General features: G+C 44.7%; 1 protein-coding gene across 1 annotated transcript in view; it reads left to right on the top strand.

Annotated features, from left to right (window-relative positions):
- The window catches only part of LOC139386065 (serine/threonine-protein kinase NLK-like), a 91,109-nt gene that overhangs the window by 58,419 nt on the left and 12,101 nt on the right, over nt 1-20,589 (top strand). Inside the window, exons 4-7 of the mRNA XM_071131485.1 lie at nt 4,299-4,405; nt 4,583-4,668; nt 7,779-7,988; nt 8,643-8,744. Coding sequence (XP_070987586.1) covers nt 4,299-4,405; nt 4,583-4,668; nt 7,779-7,988; nt 8,643-8,744 — 505 coding nt within the window. The remainder of the gene's footprint in view (nt 1-4,298; nt 4,406-4,582; nt 4,669-7,778; nt 7,989-8,642; nt 8,745-20,589) is intronic.

The raw sequence follows: 20,589 nt of genomic DNA, 5'->3' as shown, positions 1-20,589 counted from the left end.
CGACCTAAGACAGGGAATTTTTACGAGGCTTAAATGTCAGGAATTGAGTTTACATGTATTTGGGTAACGTGTATGTAGTCTACCGATTTCAACTGTATATCTAGTAATGTGTGTGTGTGTGTGTACATCTGTAATGTCTATGTTAATGTTTTTAAATGTATGTAAATTGTGAAGTATTTTTGTCTGTAATGTCTTGTTCATTATGTCGGTTCCCAGGAAGACACGCTGTCGCTTTTGCCATTGGTTAATAAAAAATAAAAAAGGGCTGTTATAGAGGGGGAGTTGTTGAGCAGCTGACATGGGGGGGGGGGGTATTTGCAGGGAGGCAAGGACCCAACGGAGCACAAGGCACCCAGTGTCCTCAGCCCCCTCCAGCTGGCTGTGGCTGTGTGTGAGTGTGTGTGGCCTCAACCTTTCTCCACTGGTGTGGTGTGGCCTCAACCTTCTTCCACTGGTGTGGTGTGGCCTAAACCTTGTTCTATTTGTATGGTGTGGTGTGGCCTTCCTCCACTAGTGTGCTGTGGCGGTAACCTTCCTCCATTAGTGTGGTGTGGCCTCGGTGTGGTGTGGCCTCAACCTTCCTCCACTGGTGTGGTGTGGCCTCAACCTTCCTCCACTGGTGTGGTGTGGTCTCAACCATCTTCAACTGGTGTGGTGTGGTCTCAACCATCTTCAACTGGTGTGGTGTGGTCTCAACCTTTTTCCACTGGTGTGGTGTGGTCTCAACCTTCCTCCACTGGTGTGGTTTGGCTTCAACCTTCCTCCACTAGTGTGGTGTGGTCTCAACCTTCCTCCACTAGTGTGGTGTGGTGTCAACTTTCATCAACTTGTGTGGTGTGGCGTCAACCTTCCTCCACTGGTGTGGTGTTGCCTCAACCTTCCTCCACTGGTGTGGTGTGGCCTCATCCTTCCTCCACTGGTGTGGTGTGGTCTCAACCTTCCTCCACTGGTGTGGTGTGGTCTCAACCTTCCTCCACTGGTGTGGTGTGGTCTCAACCTTCCTCCACTGGTGTGGTGTGGTCTCAACCTTCCTCCACTGGTGTGGTGTGGTCTCAACCTTCCTCCACTGGTGTGGTGTGGTCTCAACCTTCCTCCACTGGTGTGGTATGGTCTCAAACTTCCTCCACTGGTGTGGTGTGGTCTCAACCTTCCTCCACTGGTGTGGTGTGGTCTCAACCTTCCTCCACTGGTGTGGTGTGGTCTCAACCTTCCTCCACTGGTGTGGTGTGGTCTCAACCTTCCTCCACTGGTGTGGTATGGTCTCAACCTTCCTCCACTGGTGTGGTGTGGCCTCAACTTTCCTCCACTGGTGTGGTGTGGTCTCAACCTTCCTCCACTGGTGTGGTATGGTCTCAACCTTCCTCCACTGGTGTGGTGTGGTCTCAACCTTCCTCCACTGGTGTGGTGTGGTCTCAACCTTCCTCCACTGGTGTGGTGTGGTCTCAACCTTCCTCCACTGGTGTGGTGTGGTCTCAACCTTCCTCCACTGGTGTGGTATGGTCTCAACCTTCCTCCACTGGTGTGGTGTGGCCTCAACTTTCCTCCACTGGTGTGGTGTGGCCTCAACCTTCCTCCACTGGTGTGGTGTGGTCTCAACCTTCCTCCACTGGTGTGGTGTGGCCTCAACTTTCCTCCACTGGTGTGGTATGGTCTCAACCTTCCTCCACTGGTGTGGTGTGGTCTCAACCTTCCTCCACTGGTGTGGTGTGGGCTCAACCTTCCTCCACTGGTGTGGTGTGGTCTCAACCTTCCTCCACTGGTGTGGTGTGGCCTCAACTTTCCTCCACTGGTGTGGTATGGTCTCAACCTTCCTCCACTGGTGTGGTGTGGCCTCAACTTTCCTCCACTGGTGTGGTGTGGTCTCAACCTTCCTCCACTGGTGTGGTGTGGCCTCATCCTTCCTCCACTGGTGTGGTATGGTCTCAACCTTCCTCCACTGGTGTGGTGTTGCCTCAACCTTCCTCCACTGGTGTGGTGTGGTCTCAACCTTCCTCCACTGGTGTGGTATGGTCTCATCCTTCCTCCACTGGTGTGGTGTGGTCTCAACCTTCCTCCACTGGTGTGGTGTGGTCTCAACCTTCCTCCACTGGTGTGGTGTGGTCTCATCCTTCCTCCACTGGTGTGGTGTGCACTGCCTTTTCTTTTCCTTTTCTGGGTTCAGGCCTCAAGTAGCTACATTCCATCTTTATTTGTGGTGTTGTTTGTATGTGTGGGTGTGCGTGCGTGTGTGTGGGTGTGCGTGTATGTGTGTGTGTGCGTGTGCTTTTGTCAGAGGTGGCTGGCTTAGCTGTGGAGGGTTGATGAGGCAATGCTGCACGCTAAGCTCTAATAACTATTTTCCTCTCTCTCTCTCTGTCTCTCTCTCTTTATGTCTAGCTCTCTCTCTCTCTCTCTGTCTCTCTCTCTTTCTGTCTAGCTCTCTCTATCTCTGTCTCTCTGTGTCTCTCTCCTCTCTCTCTGTTTATCTTTCTGTCTGTCACTCTCTCTCTCTGTCACTCTCTCTCTCTGTCTCTCTCTCTTTCTGTCTAGCTCTCTCTATCTCTCTTTGTCTGTGTCTCTCCTCTCTCTCTGTCACTCTCTCTCTGTCTATCTCTCTATCTCTATCGCTCTGTCTTTCTCTCTGTCTGTCTCTCTATCGCTCTGTCTTTCTCTCTGTCTGTCTCTCTCTCTCTCTCTCTCTGTCTCGCTCCCTCTGTCTAGCTCTCTCTGTCGGTCTCTCTGTCGGTTTCTCTCTCTGTCGGTCTCTCTCTTTCTCTGTCTCTCTCTGTATCTGTTTCTCTATTTGTCTGTCTCTCTCTGTCTCTCTCTGTCTTGCTCCCTCTCTCTCCCTATCGCTCTGTCTGTCTCTCTCTGTCTAGCTCTGTCTCTTTCTCTGGTTAAAATACAAAAGGGAAAAATAAACAAGCATGAATATGGGTTGTGTATACAGTAGTGTTTGTTCTTCACTGGTTGTCCTTTTCTTGTGGCAACAGGTCACAAATCTTGCTGCTGTGATGGCACACTGGTATTTCACCCAGTAGATATGGGAGTTTATCAAAATCGGGTTTGTTTTCAAATTCTTTGTTGTTCTGTGTAATATGAGGGAAATATGTGTCTTTAATATGGTCATACATTTGTCAGGAGGTTTGGAAGTGCAGCTCAGTTTCCAACTCATTTTGTGGGCAGTGTGCACACAGCCTGTCTTCTCTTGAGAGAAAGGTCTGCCTACGGCGGCCTTTCTCAATAGCAAGGCTATGCTCACTGAGTCTGTACATAGTCAAAGCTTTCCTTAAGTTTGGGTCAGTCACAGTCGTCAGGTATTCTGCCGCTGTGTACTCTGTTTAGAGCCAAATAGCATTCTAGTTTGCTCTGTTTTTTGTTAATTCTTTCCAATGTGTCAAGTAATTATCTTTATGTTTTCTCATGATTTGGTTGGGTCTAATTGTGATGTTGTCCTGGGGCTCTGTGGGGTCTGTGTTTGTGAACAGAGCCCCAGGAACAGCTTGCTTAGGGGACTCTTCTCCAGGTTCATCTCTCTGTTCTCTGTAGGTGATGGCTTTGTTATGGAAGGTTTGGGAATCGCTTCCTTTTAGGTGGTTGTAGAATTTAACGTCTCTTTTCTGGATTTTGATCATAAGTGGGTATCGGCCTAATTCTGCTCTGCATGCATTATTTGGTGTTTTACGTTGTACATTGAGGATATTTTTGCAGAAATCTCTCTCTCTGTCACTATCTCTCGCTCTCACACACACACACAATTTCTCACACACACACACACAATTGGGCTGGGCTGGGATGCCTGTGTGCTCTGGGAGTTGGCCTGCCTGCTGACAGTGCTAGATGGCAGGATTAGGTTGTTTCTATCAGAGAGGCGTTTCTATGTACTGTGGTTCAGGTATGCCACATGTATTATGTATCTGCACTGCCTGGATGACAGAGGAGGGAGAGCAAAACGGGTCTGCTTGAGTGTCATCCCCAGGAGAGTGTGAGAGAGGCAGAAAGTGAGCAAGAAAGAAAGAAGGAAATAAATAGAGGCACCGTGGAGGTCTATTAAAACTCACAGCAGGAGCTCTTTGTGACAACGGATCGAGTCCGTACTGCTGCTCCTTGCAGAGGAATTGGAAGAACCTCTGTCAGTAACATCCATTTTTTTTAGGTTAGAATGTAACAGAACAGACACTGTAGATTAGTCTTTCCTCTGCCCATTCCCACTTATTTCCATTTACTCCCTCCCCTCCTCTCTCCACTAACTAGCTCTTCTCTGCAGAATATTTGTGTAGTCTTTGTGGTGTTGCTTTCCTTGACCACTCCTTGTCCAGCTATGTGGTGACAGAACTGATGCAGAGTGACCTCCATAAGATCATCGTGTCACCTCAGCCCCTCAGCTCAGACCACGTCAAAGTGTTTCTCTATCAGATCCTCCGAGGTAAGACCTCTCCAACACGCTCTGACACTCCCAGATTACATTACAAACAATTAAACAGGATTTTCTCACAAATATCAGTTTCAATCGTCATTGATATAAAATGGGGTGCAACCTTCGCATGAGAAACTGTTTGAAAACCATTCAACTGAATCCTTCCTGGCATGTGTTTTTTTGCAGGACTGAAGTACCTGCACTCAGCTGGCATCCTACATCGAGACATCAAACCTGGCAACCTCCTGGTCAACAGCAACTGTGTGCTTAAGGTTGATCTACTGTCCTCTACTATCTAACATTTCCATCCTCATGTGATGATGACATGTATTAGTCAACTGAGATGTACAGTGTTATTTTTATGAGGTCAAGTTGGGGTTCGATTCTGCTCTGTGGAAGTACAGTATCTGAAACACACTCGCACTCCTGACTCCTGCCCTCAGTAGCAGTCTGGCGTGGTGAGTCTCTGTAGCCTGTGTTACCGGGGGTCTGATGCCCCAGTGGGATTTCTACAGTACATGATGCTGGGCTCCTGACATAAATCTTCATCCTGGGGCTTGGTAATGGAGGCCCTGCCTTGGTTTATGCTACCCTTAGCTCCCCCTCCTCCCCCCACAGACACTGGAGCGGTGCTAGTCCACGGGTGGGGGAGAGGGAAGAGAGAGAGAAAGGAAGGAGGGAAAGGGGAGAGAACAGAGTGATTCAGTGTGTTCTCTGGCTGACTCTGGAGAACAGATTGTCTTTAGCAGACATTTACTCATTTAGCTCCTAATTCTCATTTCCCAAACGGGAAACCCTCTCCTCTGTGCTATTCAGTGGAGCCCATCCCTATCTGCCTCTGTGATGCTCCCTGCCTGCCTGTGATTGTGTGCTATCTGCCCATGATATCAATGTGTATGCCATTATTTTAGAGCGAGGCACTCCTCATTTAATTTCTGATGATGAACATAATGATGATGATGAACATCCCCTTCCAAAAATCTCCTCCCTCAGCAGCATCAGCTACTCAAGCAGTTTGATTCAGTTGTGTACAAGCAGTAATCGTCTGGAGTAACGTGACATGGCCCGTAGCGGTGCAACACTAATGTGGCTCCCCCAATCTTTCACTTCCTGTCATTCTGTCCAGAATTTATATATAGTTAACATAGCAAAAACAAGAAATGGGAAAAAACAGCTGTTATTTAGCACGTAGCTGTCATAAGAGACCGAGCTGGAAGTGTGTCCCTGTATTGACATCGTAGAAGAGGTTGATGATTAACTTCATTGAGTGTTTTCATTGGACATTTAATTAGTGACGCTTTTCTGAAATACAGTGGCTTGTGAAAGTATTCCCCCCTTGACATTTTTCCTATTTTGTTGCCTTACTACCTGGAATTAAAATAGATTTTTGTGGGGTTTGTATCATTTGATTTATGCAACATGCCTATGACTTTGAAGATGCTAAATATTTTTTAATTTGAAACAAACAAGAAATAAGACAAAAAAAACAGAAAACTTGAAAGTCAATACTTTGTAGAGACAAGACACCTTTTGAAGCAATTACAGCTGCAAGTCTCTTGGGGTATGTCTCTATAAGCTTGGCACATCTAGCCACTGGGATTTTTGAAGGCCAAACTTCTCCAGCTCCTTCAAGTTGGATAGGTTCCGCTGGTGTACAGCAATTTTTAATTTTTTCCTTCATTTTACTAGGCAAGTCAGTTAAGAACAAATTCTTATTTTCAATGATGGCCTAGGAACAGTGGGTTAACTGCCTGTTCAGGGGCAGAATGACAGATTTGTACCTTGTCAGCTCGGGGATTCGAACTTGCAAACTTTCGGTTAGTAGTCCAACGCTCTAACCACTAGGCTACCCTGCCGCCCCCAATCTTTAAGTCATTCCACAGATTCTCATTTGGATTGAGGTCTGAGCTTTGACTAGGCCATTCCGAGACATTTAAATGTTTCCCCTTAAACCACTCAAGTGTTGCTTTAATGATGTATGCTTAGGGTCATTGTTCAGCTGGAAGGTAAAACCTCCTTCCCAGTCTCAAATCTCTGGAAGACTGAAACAGGTTTCCCCCAAGAATTTCCCTGTATCAATTCCTACAGGTTTCCCAGTCCCTGCCGATGAAAAACATCCCCACAGCATGATGCTGCCGCTACCATGCTTCACTGTGGGGATGGTGTTCTCGGGATGATTGATGGGAGGTGTTGGGTTTGCGCCAGACATAGCGTTTTCCTTGATGGTCAAAAATCTCAATTTTAGTCTTATCTGACCAGAGTACCCCTTCATCCATATGTTTCTGGAATCTCCCACATGCCTTTTGGCGAACACCAAACATGTTAGCTTATTTTTTAAAATTGTATTCAGGCCACTCTTCCGTAAAGCCCAGCTCTGTGGAGTGTACAGCTAAAAGTGGTCCTATGGACAGATACTCCAGTCCCTGCTGTGGAGCTTTGCAGCTCCTTCAGGGTTATCTTTGGTCTCTTTGTTGCCTCTCTGATTAATGCCCTCCTCACCTGGTCCTTGAGTTTTGGTGGGCAGCCCTCTCTTGGCAGGTTTGTTGTTGTGCCATATTCTTTAATTGTTTTAATAATGGATTTAATTGTGCTCCGTGGAATGTTCAAAGTTTCTGATATATTTTTATAACCCAACCCTGATCTGTACTTCTCCACAACTTTGTCCCTGACCTGTTTGGAGAGCTCTTTGGTGTTCATGGTGCTGCTTGCTTGGTGGTGCCCCTTGCTTAGTGGTGTTGCAGACTCTGGGGCCTTTCAGAACAGGTGTATATATACTGAGATCATGTGACTCTTAGATTGCACACAGGTGGACTTGGTTGCAACAGATATTTTTTATGGGCTTCATAGCAGAGGGGGTGAATACATATGCACGCACCGCTTTTCAGTTTATTTTTTAATATATCATTTTCTGAAACAAGTATTTTTTTCATTTCACTTCACCGATTTGGACTATTTTGTGTATGTTCTTTACATGAAATCTAAATAAAAATCCATTTAAATTACAGGTTGTAATGCAACAAAATAGGAAAATTACCAAGGGGGATGAATACTTTGGCAACGGCTCATCCCTTGAAGAGCTTGGGGGAAGTGAGATATGAGTCAACAAAGAATTTCGGAGCAGCTCGTTAGTCCATTTATGAACGATCCAAATATTCCATTCTTTTGTGTCTTTAGACGAATCAGACAATGTTCTTATTCAGTTATTTAACAATTGACACTGGCCAGTCACAGTAAGCTACCAAATAATAAATGGTGTATCTTGTAAGAAGCAGCATGCATCTAAACCTTGGGTTAGGTTGGGTTGGGAGGACTAGTCTATTTGTGTATTGGTATTGATAGATGTATTCATGTGAACATGTTCTCTGCCTTCATACCTCTTCAGATCTGTGACTTTGGGCTGGCGAGGTTGGAGGAGCTGGACGAGTCTCGTCACATGACTCAGGAGGTGGTGACACAGTATTACCGTGCGCCAGAAATCCTCATGGGCAGCCACCATTACTCCAACGCCATCGACATCTGGTCTGTAGGATGCATCTTTGCCGAGCTACTGGGCCGACGCATCCTGTTCCAGGCACAAAGTCCCATCCAGCAGGTAACCAATACTGTAAACACTGGGGACATGTTGATCTGACATGGGATACTTGCTGATCTAATATTCAGTGTAGAGCATTTCCTTGCTTACTTTATAAGAAAAAAAGTTATTGGCTATTCTTGGTTGTGTTTGTTAGTCAGTAGACTTCACTGAGGTGTGTTATTTCAGCTTGGTTTCAGCTTTTTTTTTTTTTTAAGTCTGTATTTGAAAACAGGACAGAGCTTCCTTGACCCCTTAATGTCCATGTCTCTCCAAACCTTGGGCTCTGGTCCTGCCTCCTTTACCTCCCTTTCAGAGATGACATGTTGAGTTAGATGGGGAGGAAAGCAGTCTTATGTCTCAATAAACACTACTCCCTTTCACTTCTGATATTGACACAAATAGCTCATGTCTAAATTGACTTGTTAACAGACACTGTAAGTTTACAATGGACTGAAAAATTGCATTCTGGAGCAATAAGTCAATACACAGTGTAGCTCCCTGGAGTCCTTAACTTAGCCTGCCTCTCTCAAATCCCTCGCCTTACTGCATATGTGCCATAGCGTGTGTGTGTGTGTGAGCATGTGTGGGCTTTTGTGTTTGTTCGTGCATGCGTGTGTCAAGTACAGTAACATATGCTGCATGATGTTCTTCTGTGTGTGTTCTGTGTTGTAGCTGGATCTGATCACGGACCTGCTGGGCACTCCCTCTCTGGAGGCCATGAGGACAGCGTGTGAGGGGGCCAGGGCCCACATTCTCAGAGGACCACACAAACAGGTAGGGACATGGATGAGCAGTGTGTGTTCTCTGGTGCAGGACAGAACATTTGTCTCCTGAGCTAGGTTTTCATAAGTCCTATAAATCAAATATATTTTCGGTAATCATGGCTGGATGGGAATATGTATCTGTGACATATTTGTTTCCACACATGGTTACAGGAGTCAGACACATCAGTGATGAGTGGTCCTCTTGGACATCAAAATGGTGTCTTAGTGTTATTGATGTTGTTTGTTTCATTGACTTTTGAGCCATATTAAGCCAGAAGGGATCCTACTTCCTGCCACCAGTGCAGTCCCAGGACACATCGTGGGGGTGAAGGGGGAGGCAGGGGGGCTTGATGGTGGTCTGAAAAAATGTATGACACTTGCAGAAATGCAGTGGTAGGAAATATACATTTGTGGTTAATCTTTTCATCACAAAACCGACTGATTTTGCCAACTACATTTCATTGGCAAGATTAGAAAACCTAGGCATGACAAGCCAGCAGCACACACTGACACTACACATCCAAGTATTTTTTATTTCTTCTTATAATAAAAAAAAAAGCTTTACAGCGAAAGCACACCATGCGATTATCTGAGGACAGCGACCCGCACACAAAAGCATTACATACATTTTCCAACCAAGCAGAGGCATCACAAAAGTCAGAAATAGCGATAAAATAAATCACTTACCTTTGAATATCTTCATTTGGTTGCAATCACAAGGGTCCCAGCTACATAACAAATGGTCCTTTTGTTCGATAAAGTCCTTCTTTATATCCCAAAAAAGTCTGTTTCATTGGCGCGCTAAACTCAGTAATCCACCAGTTTCCCTCGTTCAAAATGCATACAAATGAATCCCATAAGTTACCAGTAAACTTCTTCCAAACATATCATACAACGTTCCTAATCAATCCTCAGGTACCCTAATATGTAAATAAACAATCAAATTTAAGACGGAGAATACCGGAGACCATTACCGGAGATAAATAACGAAGTACGCGCACTCAACGGGACGCGTAACAAACACTACAGCCAAAATGGGAGCCACTTACTAAAACTACAAATTCTAGCTCATTTTTCAAAAAACATGCCCAAAACTCTTTCTAAAGACTGTTGTCATCTAGTGGAAGCCCTAGGAACTGCAATCTGGGAGGTCTTCCTATTATATTTGCATTGACAGCCATAGTAATCAAGGTTGAGCTGAATTTTTGTTTTCTGGATGGATTGTCCTTGGGTTTATGCCAGCCATATCACTTCTGTTATACTCACAGACATTATTTTAACAGTTTTGGAAACTTTAGAGTGTCTATCCAATACTACCAATTATATGCATATCCTAGCTTCTGGGCCTGAGTAACAGGCAGTTTACTTTGGGCACCTCATTCATCCAAACTTCCAAATACTGCCCCCTAGCCCGAGTTAAGAACAAACATTGAACAAACATTGAACATTATTTTCAATGACGGCCTAGGAACAGTGGGTTAACTACCTTGTTCAGAGGCAGAACTACAGATTTTTACCTCAGGGACTCAATCTTGCAACCTTTCGGTTACTAGTCCAATGCTCTAACCACTAGGCTACCTGCCTCCCACTTGTACAGTGCCTTGCGAAAGTATTCGGCCCCCTTGAACTTTGCGACCTTTTGCCACATTTCAGGCTTCAAACATAAATATATAAAACTGTATTTTTTTGTGAAGAATCAACAACAAGTGGGACACAATCATGAAGTGGAACCACATTTATTGGATATTTCAAACTTTTTTAACAAATCAAAAACTGAAAAATTGGGCGTGCAAAATTGGCTGTTCATCTTACACTCCTCTCCCCTCCAACCGTGCTGGTCCTCTACCTGCAGGGTGGTTGTTCATCTTACACCCCCAACCCCTCCAACAATGCTGGTCCTTTACCTGCAGGGTGGTTGTTCATCTTACACCCCCAACCCCTCCAACAATGCTGGTCCTTTACCTGCAGGGTGGTTGTTCATCTTACACCCCCAACCCCTCCAACAATGCTGGTCCTCTACCTGCAGGGTGGCTGTTCATCTTACACTCCTCTCCCCTCCAATCGTGCTGGTCCTCTACCTGCAGGGTGGCTGTTCATCTTACACTCCTCTCCCCTCAAACCATTAGCGCTGGGAATTGCCAGAGCCCTCACTACTTGCAATGTTCTACCTGCAGGGTGGCTATTCATTGACCAATTGCATCTATGTGTGGATGGGTATTCACACGTTGACCACATACAATCTCTTCAAATGCCCTGATTTGAGCTGTTCCTTCAGATGCAAGTTCAAAGGTTACAAGATGCAGCCAGAGGTCAACACACACTTGGGAGTTATTTGGAGGGTTAAGGGAGCTGCTTATTCATGTGAGAGGACAAGGTCTTTGTGAAGGTGGGGAGAATGAAGCATCAAAGGGAGCCCCTGCCCTCCTATCATCCCCCTTTCATTTCCCTTTGGGAGGGGTTGAAGGACTTGCGAGAGGAGGATAAGAGAGAGGAGGAGAAGGTGAGAGGAGAGCTTGACCAAAGAGCCCCAAAGCTTGGAAGAGGGGAGAAGGGGTTCATTTTTACACAATGGGGTTCTGGGGTGTTGGAGCTTGGGACGGAAGGAGGGAGATAAGATAGGAGGGAAACATGGAGAGAGGAGGAGGGCAGGCAGACCGAGTGCAGCTTTTAAAGACAAGGTTTTCATGGACCTCAGTACATCTGCTTATTCTCACAAACGGTGAGAACGTCCACAGAGGAGTACAGGCACTTGGGCTGCTTCTCACTAACCTAATGTAGCTTCCTCTTCTCTCCTCTCCTTCTCACTAACCCAGGTATTCCCAAACTGGGGGATATGTGCTGTGGGGTACGCCAAATAAACATGTGATTAATTTGATTATTTATTTATTTTGTACATTTTATTTTCTTTACATTTTCAAACCTTCCATTTATATTTTCCAATGGGGCCATACATTTGGGTGAGTTTTTTTTTCTTTCCTGAGTAGCCTCGTTTCACTGCCAAAAATAAAATGAAACCATCTGGTGTTCAGTGAAATAACAACACAATGTCAAATATAGGTAGCATAGTAAAATAATTAACATCCAATCACATTAACCGTTACTCTCTCGCGGGAATTCCAGTAACGGTCCGGTCCGTATGTAGCCAAACATAGCTTCTGCTCATGTTGGTATCTCTACTGATGGAGCAAAACCCATGACAGGGAGACATAGTGGAGTGGTAATGCGCGTGCAAGCAGTTGCTCCCGACGCCACAGTTGCTCCCGGTACACATCCACCGAGAGGCTCTTGCTGCCAAGGGAATGCCTGACAGCTTGAAAGACGTTTTGGACACTACAGTGAAAATGATTAACTTTGTTAATAAAGCAAGGCACCTGAACTCTCGTGTATTTTCTGCACTATGCAAGGATATGAGCAGCGACCATGTAACGCTTTTACAACATGCAGAAGTGCGCTGGTTATCAAGGGGCAAAGTATTGACACATTTTTTTTTTATTGATAGGCAAGCTTAAAGTTTTCATTACTGACCATAATTTTAATGAATTATCTGAATCTAGGATTACAGGGACTCCACAACTATATTCAATGTGTGGGACAAAATTGAGGCTATGATTAAGAAGTTGGAAGTTGGCTATGATTAAGAAGTTCTGTCTGCATTAACAACAACAACATACAGGTCTTTCCATCACTGTATGATTTTAGTGTGCTAATGAACTCAAGCTTACGGACAATGTCAAATGTGATATAGCGAAGCACCTGAGTGAGCTGGGTGCACAATTACGGAGGTACTTTCCTTAAACGGATGATACAAACAACTGGATTCGTTATCCCTTTCATGCCCTGCCTCCAGTCCACTTTCCGATATCTGAACAAGAGAGCCTCACCGAAATTGCAACGGTTCTGTGAAAATTTAATTGAATCAGAAGCCACTGCCAGATTTCTGGATTGGGCTGCGCTCAGAGTATCCTGCCTTGGCAAATCGCGCTGTTAAGACACCCTTTGCAACCACGTACCAATGTGAGAGTTGATTCTCGGCCCTCGCTAGCATGAAAACTAAATACAGGCACAGACTATGTGTGGAAAATTATTTAAGACTGAGACTCTCTCTAATACAACCCAACATTGCAGAGTTATGTGCATCCTTTCAAGCACACCCTTCTCATTAGTTATTCACTATTTTCGTTGAACAAATAAGGTTTTAAATGTAAGATGGTTAAATAAAGTGCAAAATTATTGATTATTATTATATTATTATTTATGGCCTGGTCCTATAAGAGCTCTTTGTCATTTCCCACGAGCCGGTTTGTAACAAAAACAGTCATTCTTATGTTTAATAAATATATTGTATAGTGTGTGTGTGGCAGGCTTACAATAATGGCTAAAACAACATTAGAGTTGGCTGACCCTGGGGCTAGAGATTGGAGGTTGAATGTTTGAAGGGGTACGGGACTATAAAAACCACTGCACTAACCTAATGTAGCTCTCTATTTGTCACTACTCTAATGTAGATTCCTCTCCTCTCCTTCTCACTACTCTAATGTAACTTCCTCTCTGTGACACTACTCTAATGTAGCTTCCTCTCCTTGTCACTACTCTAATGAAGCTTCCTCTCCTTCTCACTACTCTAATGGAGCTTCCTCTCCTCTCCTTCTCACTACTCTAATGGAGCTTCCTCTCCTCTCCTTCTCACTACTCTAATGGAGCTTCCTCTCCTCTCCTTCTCACTACTTTAATGGAGCTTCCTCTCCTTGTCACTACTCTAATGTAGCTTCCTCTCCTCCTTCTTACTACTCTAATGGAGCTTCCTTTCCTTGTCACTACTCTAATGTAGCTTCCTCTCCTCCTTCTTACTACTCTAATGTAGCTTCCTCTCCTCTCCTCCTTCTTACTACTCTAATGTAGCTTCCTCTCCTCTCCTCCTTCTTACTACTCTAATGTAGCTTCCTCTCCTCTCCTCCTTCTCACTACTCTAATGTAGCTTCCTCTCCTCTCCTCCTTCTTACTACTCTAATGGAGCTTCCTCTCCTCTCCTTCTCACTACTCTAATGGAGCTTCCTCTCCTCTCCTTCTCACTACTCTAATGTAGCTTCCTCTCCTTGTCACTACTCTAATGTAGCTTCCTCTCCTCCTTCTTACTACTCTAATGGAGCTTCCTCTCCTCTCCTTCTCACTACTCTAATGGAGCTTCCTCTCCTCTCCTTCTCACTACTGCAATATAGCTTCCTCTCCTCTCCTTCTCACTACTCTAATGGAGCTTCCTCTCCTCTCCTTCTCACTACTCTAATGGAGCTTCCTCTCCACTCCTTCTCACTACATTAATGGAGCTTCCTCTCCTCTCCTTGTCACTATTTGAATGGAGCTTCCTCTCCTCTCCTTCACACTACTCTAATGGAGCTTCCTCTCCTCTCCTTGTCACTATTTGAATGGAGCTTCCTCTCCTCTCCTTCACACTACTCTAATGTAGCTTCCTCTCCCCTCCTTGTCACTAGTCTAATGTAGCTTCCTCTCCTCTCCTTCTCACTACTGTAATGATGTTTTGAGGGGAAATAGAACACATCAGGGTGCTGATTCTCTCTGTGCTTTCTAAATAAATCTATGTGAGGATGGCCAGTGAAATGAAAGCCATTGGTCTCTACTGTAGCCAGCGTTAGGAAACTAGCCCCCACCTACCCTGCTCTAGAGGCTTAGGCAGGTCAATACCCCAAGCCAAATGAGTTTAGAAATCAGAGAAGGGCTTGAAAGCTGCTAAGCACCCCCTCTCTCCACATGCACGCACACACTCTGTGTATGCATCACTCCCTATCTTTCACTCTCTCTCTCACGTACACACAAGCACACACGCACGCACACCTCAACCACTTTGCTCTACCCTCGAACCACGGCGAAGATAAGTGCAGCCTTTTCTGCTGAAACAGGAAGCCTCACTACCAATCTGTTGTCACCTGAGCTGTCTGTCTGGGTAGAGTAGTTACCAGAGGCTGCTACTCGCACGCTTCACTATGCTGCTGGAGCACACATCACTTAGCCTCAGTGTGTGTGCGCACACACACACACACACAAAATCCAAATTAACCTGTCTTCCCCTTCCTCCACAACTTTGTACAGAACAGTCTGGCGTTGACACGCTGGTTGTGTTGGAACTCTCGTCTCTGCTAGTTTGTTCTAGTAATTACCTGCATGTTTATTGGCTCATCCTTCACCAGTTAGCATTAGTAGAAGTTTTGCATGAGTAAACACATCTACTTGTCCACACCACCTTAAATCCCCCAGTTGCAACTCTTCCTTTCACAGTGCCCTGTTGTACCTGGCGCTGAGGCTGTGTCCTGGGAAGGCTTTGTTATTGTCTGGCAGAGTGATGTACAGCTTGTTTGTCTTACTCTGGGCGGGGGGGATGAGGGTGGAGAGAGATGGACGATGTTGGAGGGTGTGGGTGGGAGAGGCAGGCAGGCAGCTCGTACCGGTTGGCCCTGGTGTAAGGCCTCCCTCGGCAGGGCTAGGTCAGACCTGATGTTCCCTTATATTTTAATAATAATAATAATAATTATATACATTATTTGTAAAGCACATTTCATACAATGTTTTGCAGCCCAAAGTGCATGTTGAGACAGAAACAAATATTTGTATCTTAGAAGAAAGTTAAATGTGGGGCTGTGGCGTTCGTTACATTATGTCAGCCGGTGATTATCATGCAAATAACTGCCGGTCTCATTGTAATTGACCGTTAATGAACATAAACACATTTAGCATCTTCTGGCTTCCACACATGGCCTACAAGCCACTGATGCAGTCCTTTGGAACATCTACATTTTAAAAAGTCTAATAAATCCTTGTAATATAGCCTACACCTTCACAATAAATCCATTATTTTCGACAGGTCTGAAGAAACATGATATGATGAAAATGTAGTCTATTTCAGAAGAACAGAATAGCATACTCTGACATTATGTTAGACCATGATCTGGCTATGCCATATGGCTGTGGGATATACTAATTAATTTAGCAGAAAATATTTGCTTAGAATCCTGTGGCATTATTTAATAGTATGAAGAATACAATTGAACAAAGCTGAATAAGATAGAAAGGATATTGAGAGGAGAACAAAGACACAGGTCCTCCTATATGCTTCAATTGGAGTTATTTATGCAACTTTACTTGTGATACAAACTTTTTTTTATACATTCCAGGGCTGCATGATGCAACTCTAATAAGGATTTGAAAAAAAGTCACATAAAAGACAGATGCTGGCACTAAGACCGCACTCAGTCAGATGTATAAGGAAATAAGCAAACAGGAAACCACTCACCCAGAGCCGGCGCTCCTAGTGGCCGGAGACTTTAAAGCAGGGAAACTCAAATCAGTTCTACCAAATGTCTATCAACATGTTAAATGTGCAACCAGAGGGCAAGAAATTCTAGATCACCTGTACTCCACATACAGAGACGCGTACAAAGCTCTCCCTCACCCTCCATTTGGTAAATCCGACCACAACTCTATCCTCCTGATTCCTGCTTACAAGCGAAAATTAAAGCAAGAAGCACCATTGACTCGATCTATAAAAAAGTGGTCAGATGAAGCAGATGCTAATCTGTAGGACTGTTTTGCTATCACAGAATGGAACATGTTCCGGGATTCTTCTGATGACATTGAGGAGTACACCACATCAGTCACTGGCTTTATCAATAAGTGCATCGAGGACGTCGTCGCCACAGTGACTGTACGTACATACCCCAAACAGAAGCCATGGATCTGTAATTTGCACTGAGCTAAAGGGTAGAGCTGCCGCTTTCAAGGTGCAGGACACTAACCCGGAAGCTTACAAGAAATCCTGCTATGCCCTGCAGTCCTAAGATTGAATCATACTACACCGGCTCTGACGCTCATCTTATGTTGCTAAATCACTTCTATGCTCGCTTCGAGGCAAGCAACACTGAAGCATGCATGAGAGCATCAGCTGTTCCGGACGACTGTGTGATCACGCTCTCCGTAGCCGATGTGAGTAAGACCTTTAAACAGGTCAACATACACAAGGCTGCGGGGCCAGACGCATATCCAGGACGTGTGCTCCGGGCATGTGCTGACCAACTGGCAGATGTCTTCACTGACATTTTCAACATGTCCCTGATTGAGTCTGTAATACCAACATGTTTCAAGCAGACCACCATAGTCCCTGTACCCAAGAACACAGAGGCAACCTGACTAAATGACTACAGACCTGTAGCACTCACGTCCATAGCCATGAAGTGCTTTGAAAGAATGGTAATGGCTCACATCAACACCATTATCCCAGAAACCCTAGACCCACTCCAATTTGCACACCGCCCAAACAGATCCACAGATGATGCAATCTCTATTGCACTCCACACTGCCCTTTCCAACCTGGACAAAAGGAACACTTATGTGAGAATGCTATTCATTGACTACAGCTCATCGTTCAACACCATAGTACCCTCAAAGCTCATCACTAAGCTAAGGACCCTGGGACTAAACACCTCCCTCTGCAACTGGATCCTGGACTTCCTGATGGGCTGCCCCCAGGTGGTGAGGGTAGGTAGCGACACATCTGCCACGCTTATCCTCAACACTGGAGCCCCCCAGGGGTGCGTGCTCAGTCCCCTCCTGTACTCCCTGTTCACCCATGACTGCACGGCCAGGCACAACTCCAATACCATCAATATGTTTGCAGATGACACAACACCAACAACGACGAGACAGCCTATAGGGAGGAGGTCAGAGACCTGGCCAGGTGGTGCCAGAATAACAACCTATCCCTCAACGTAACCAAGACTAAGGAGTGTGGACTACAGGAAAATGAGGACCGAGCACGCCCCCATTCTCATCGCAACTGCCTGGTACGGCCCAGCACATCACTGGGGCTAAGCTGCCTGCCATCCAGGACCTCTACACCAGGCAGTGTCAGAGGAAGGCTTCAAAAATTGTTATAGCCTCGCTACTGTATATAGCCTCGCTACTGTTATAGCCTCGCTACTGTATATAGCCTCGCTACTGTATATAGCATCGCTACCATTATAGCCTCGCTACTGTTATAGCCTCGCTACTGTATATAGCATCGCTACTCTTATAGCCTCGCTACTGTATATAGCCTCGCTACTGTATATAGCCTCGCTACTGTTATAGCCTCGCTACTGTTATAGCCTCGCTACTGTTATAGCCTCGCTACTGTTATAGCCTCGCTACTGTATATAGCCTCGCTACCATTATAGTCTCGCTACCGTTATTGCCTCGCTACTGTTATAGCCTCGCTACTGTATATAGCCTCGCTACTGTTATAGCCTCGCTACTGTATATAGCCTCGCTACTGTTATAGCCTCGCTACTGTTATAGCCTCGCTACTGTATATAGCCTCGCTACCATTATAGCCTCGCTACCGTTATTGCCTCGCTACTGTTATAGCCTCGCTACTGTATATAGCCTCGCTACCATTATAGCCTCGCTACCGTTATTGCCTCGCTACCGTTATAGCCTCGCTACTGTATATAGCCTCGCTACTGTTATAGCCTCGCTACTGTTATAGCCTCGCTACTGTATATAGCCTCGCTACTGTTATAGCCTCGCTACTGTATATAGCCTCGCTACTGTTATAGCCTCGCTACTGTTATAGCCTCGCTACTGTTATAGCCTCGCTACTGTATATAGCCTCGCTACTGTATATAGCCTCGCTACTGTTATAGCCTCGCTACTGTTATAGCCTCGCTACTGTTATAGCTTCGCTACTGTATATAGCCTCGCTACTGTATATAGCCTCGCTACTGTATATAGCCTCGCTACTGTTATAGCCTCGCTACTGTATATAGCCTCGCTACTGTTATAGCCTCGCTACTGTATATAGCCTCGCTACTGTTATAGCCTCGCTACTGCCAGTCTTTCTTCTGTTGTTTTATTTCTTTACCTACCTATTGTTCACCTAATACCTTTTTTGCACTATTGGTTAGAGCCTGTAAGGAAGCATTTCACTGTAAAAGACTGTTGTATTCGGCGCACGTGACAAATAAACTTTGATTTTATTTAAAAGGCATGAGCTCTGGACCCAACTGTGCATGTCCGTATCCATTCCCAATTCCAAGTCCGTATCCAATTCCCAGGTCCCAACTTTTCATCAGCCAACAAGATGAGTAGATGATTGGCCTAACAAACAGCAACAGCACTAGCCTATGTCAATCTACTATACCGCATAGTACAAAAGTTGACCTATTCTATTGGTCAACTTGTCCTTCTGTGTGAGAAATAAATATTCCAAACATACTCTTGGACAGTTGTGGGATGCGATAGATCCCAAATTAATACAACCACTCACATCAAAACACCTTTTAAAAACAATGAGGCTGATGCAACAGACCAGAACATTTAGCTTAAAATGTTGATAAGCTATTAGGCTATTTCATCACATTATAAGTGCAGCAATGCTCACACGGCAGAAGGCTATAAAGTGTGTATGTTACAAAATGCATTCAATTAGTGGGGAAACACCATTCTCAAAAGTGACCGCAAATGTGAATTATGCATGTAGTGCTTTATTATAAAGGTGTATTTTTATGGTGAAAATGATCTTCCCCAAACTTGGAACTCACACGCAGCCTTCTGTATGTAAAGCAGATTCATTTGGCTACATGAGGTGTGTAGCAAAAGAAGGCATGCGCTGTTTCTTGCCTTACTGCACACGTTGGGCATCAAGTGATAATACATCATTCACAAGTGATAATACATCATTCACAAGTGATAATACATCATTCACAAGTGATAATACATCATTCACAAGTGATAATACATCATTCTCAAGTGATAATACATCATTCTCAAGTGATAATACATCATTCACAAGTGATACTACATCATTCTCAAGTGATAATACATCATTCACAAGTGATAATACATCATTCTCAAGTGATAATACATCATTCACAAGTGATAATATTGTCACCCATCAGACTATTCTTAATTTAATCTTGTCTTTACATAAACTAAATAATATATGTGTGAAATTTGTTTGGGAGAAGACTTGGAGAAGACTAGTTGGAGAAGACTAGTTGCCGTGACTGAACAATTACATGGAATTTGACTGAAGTCATGACTCATGACCACCAGTGCGGCGTTAATAAGGTCACCATAACTGCCCTAGTCACATGTACTCTGGTATTTGGCCTTAAAAAGTTTGTTACATGCTTCAGTCATTTAGACACATGCTAAATGAAGCATCAAGTGTTGTGAAAAGTTTAGGCAGCACTGTGTGTTGTCTTTACAGTTCAGTAGACTCTGTACCTTTTGTGTTTGTCACTTTGAATGTCAAGTATCTGTATGTATCAACACAGTGAGTAATGTTTGTTGAAAGATCACCACGCTCATTTAGTGACAAATATTTGTCACAGTGTAAAGAAGGCCATAGAATGCCATAGCATAGTTTCTAGATCCAGAAATGCAACATTGCGAGACTTCCGGAAACAGACCACAGACCAGGCCAGGGTTTGGGGTTTTAGAAGTCAATGAGAGAAGTGCATTTTTTTCTCCTGAGTTGTTAAAGGCACAACCTAGATTCGAGCCAATGTCTTACGTAGTTGAACATGTTAATACTCCAACCTCGTGAAAGTGACAAACTGACACGTTTTCATTTTCGTTAAAACAACTTTATATCGAAGGAGTGCCTTCGCAGTTTGCGCAGTTTGGCGTTAGATGCGCAGTTTGGCGTTAGATGCCCATGCGCAGTTTGGCGTTAGATGACCGTTAGACCCGATGCTGCGTTTCTACGCATCGTTGGCTAGGTTAGCTAGCCGTCGTGCCATGACATTGCCTACAAGTGTGATCAGGGATTTCTCATGAAGAAACCGTTTTAGCCAATCTTCATACTG

This window comes from Oncorhynchus clarkii, chromosome 27 (assembly GCF_045791955.1).
Source record: "Oncorhynchus clarkii lewisi isolate Uvic-CL-2024 chromosome 27, UVic_Ocla_1.0, whole genome shotgun sequence".
Classification (NCBI taxonomy): Eukaryota; Metazoa; Chordata; class Actinopteri; order Salmoniformes; family Salmonidae; genus Oncorhynchus; species Oncorhynchus clarkii.
Note: the sequence above shows the minus strand (reverse complement) of the source record. Positions and strands in the feature narration are given on the sequence as shown.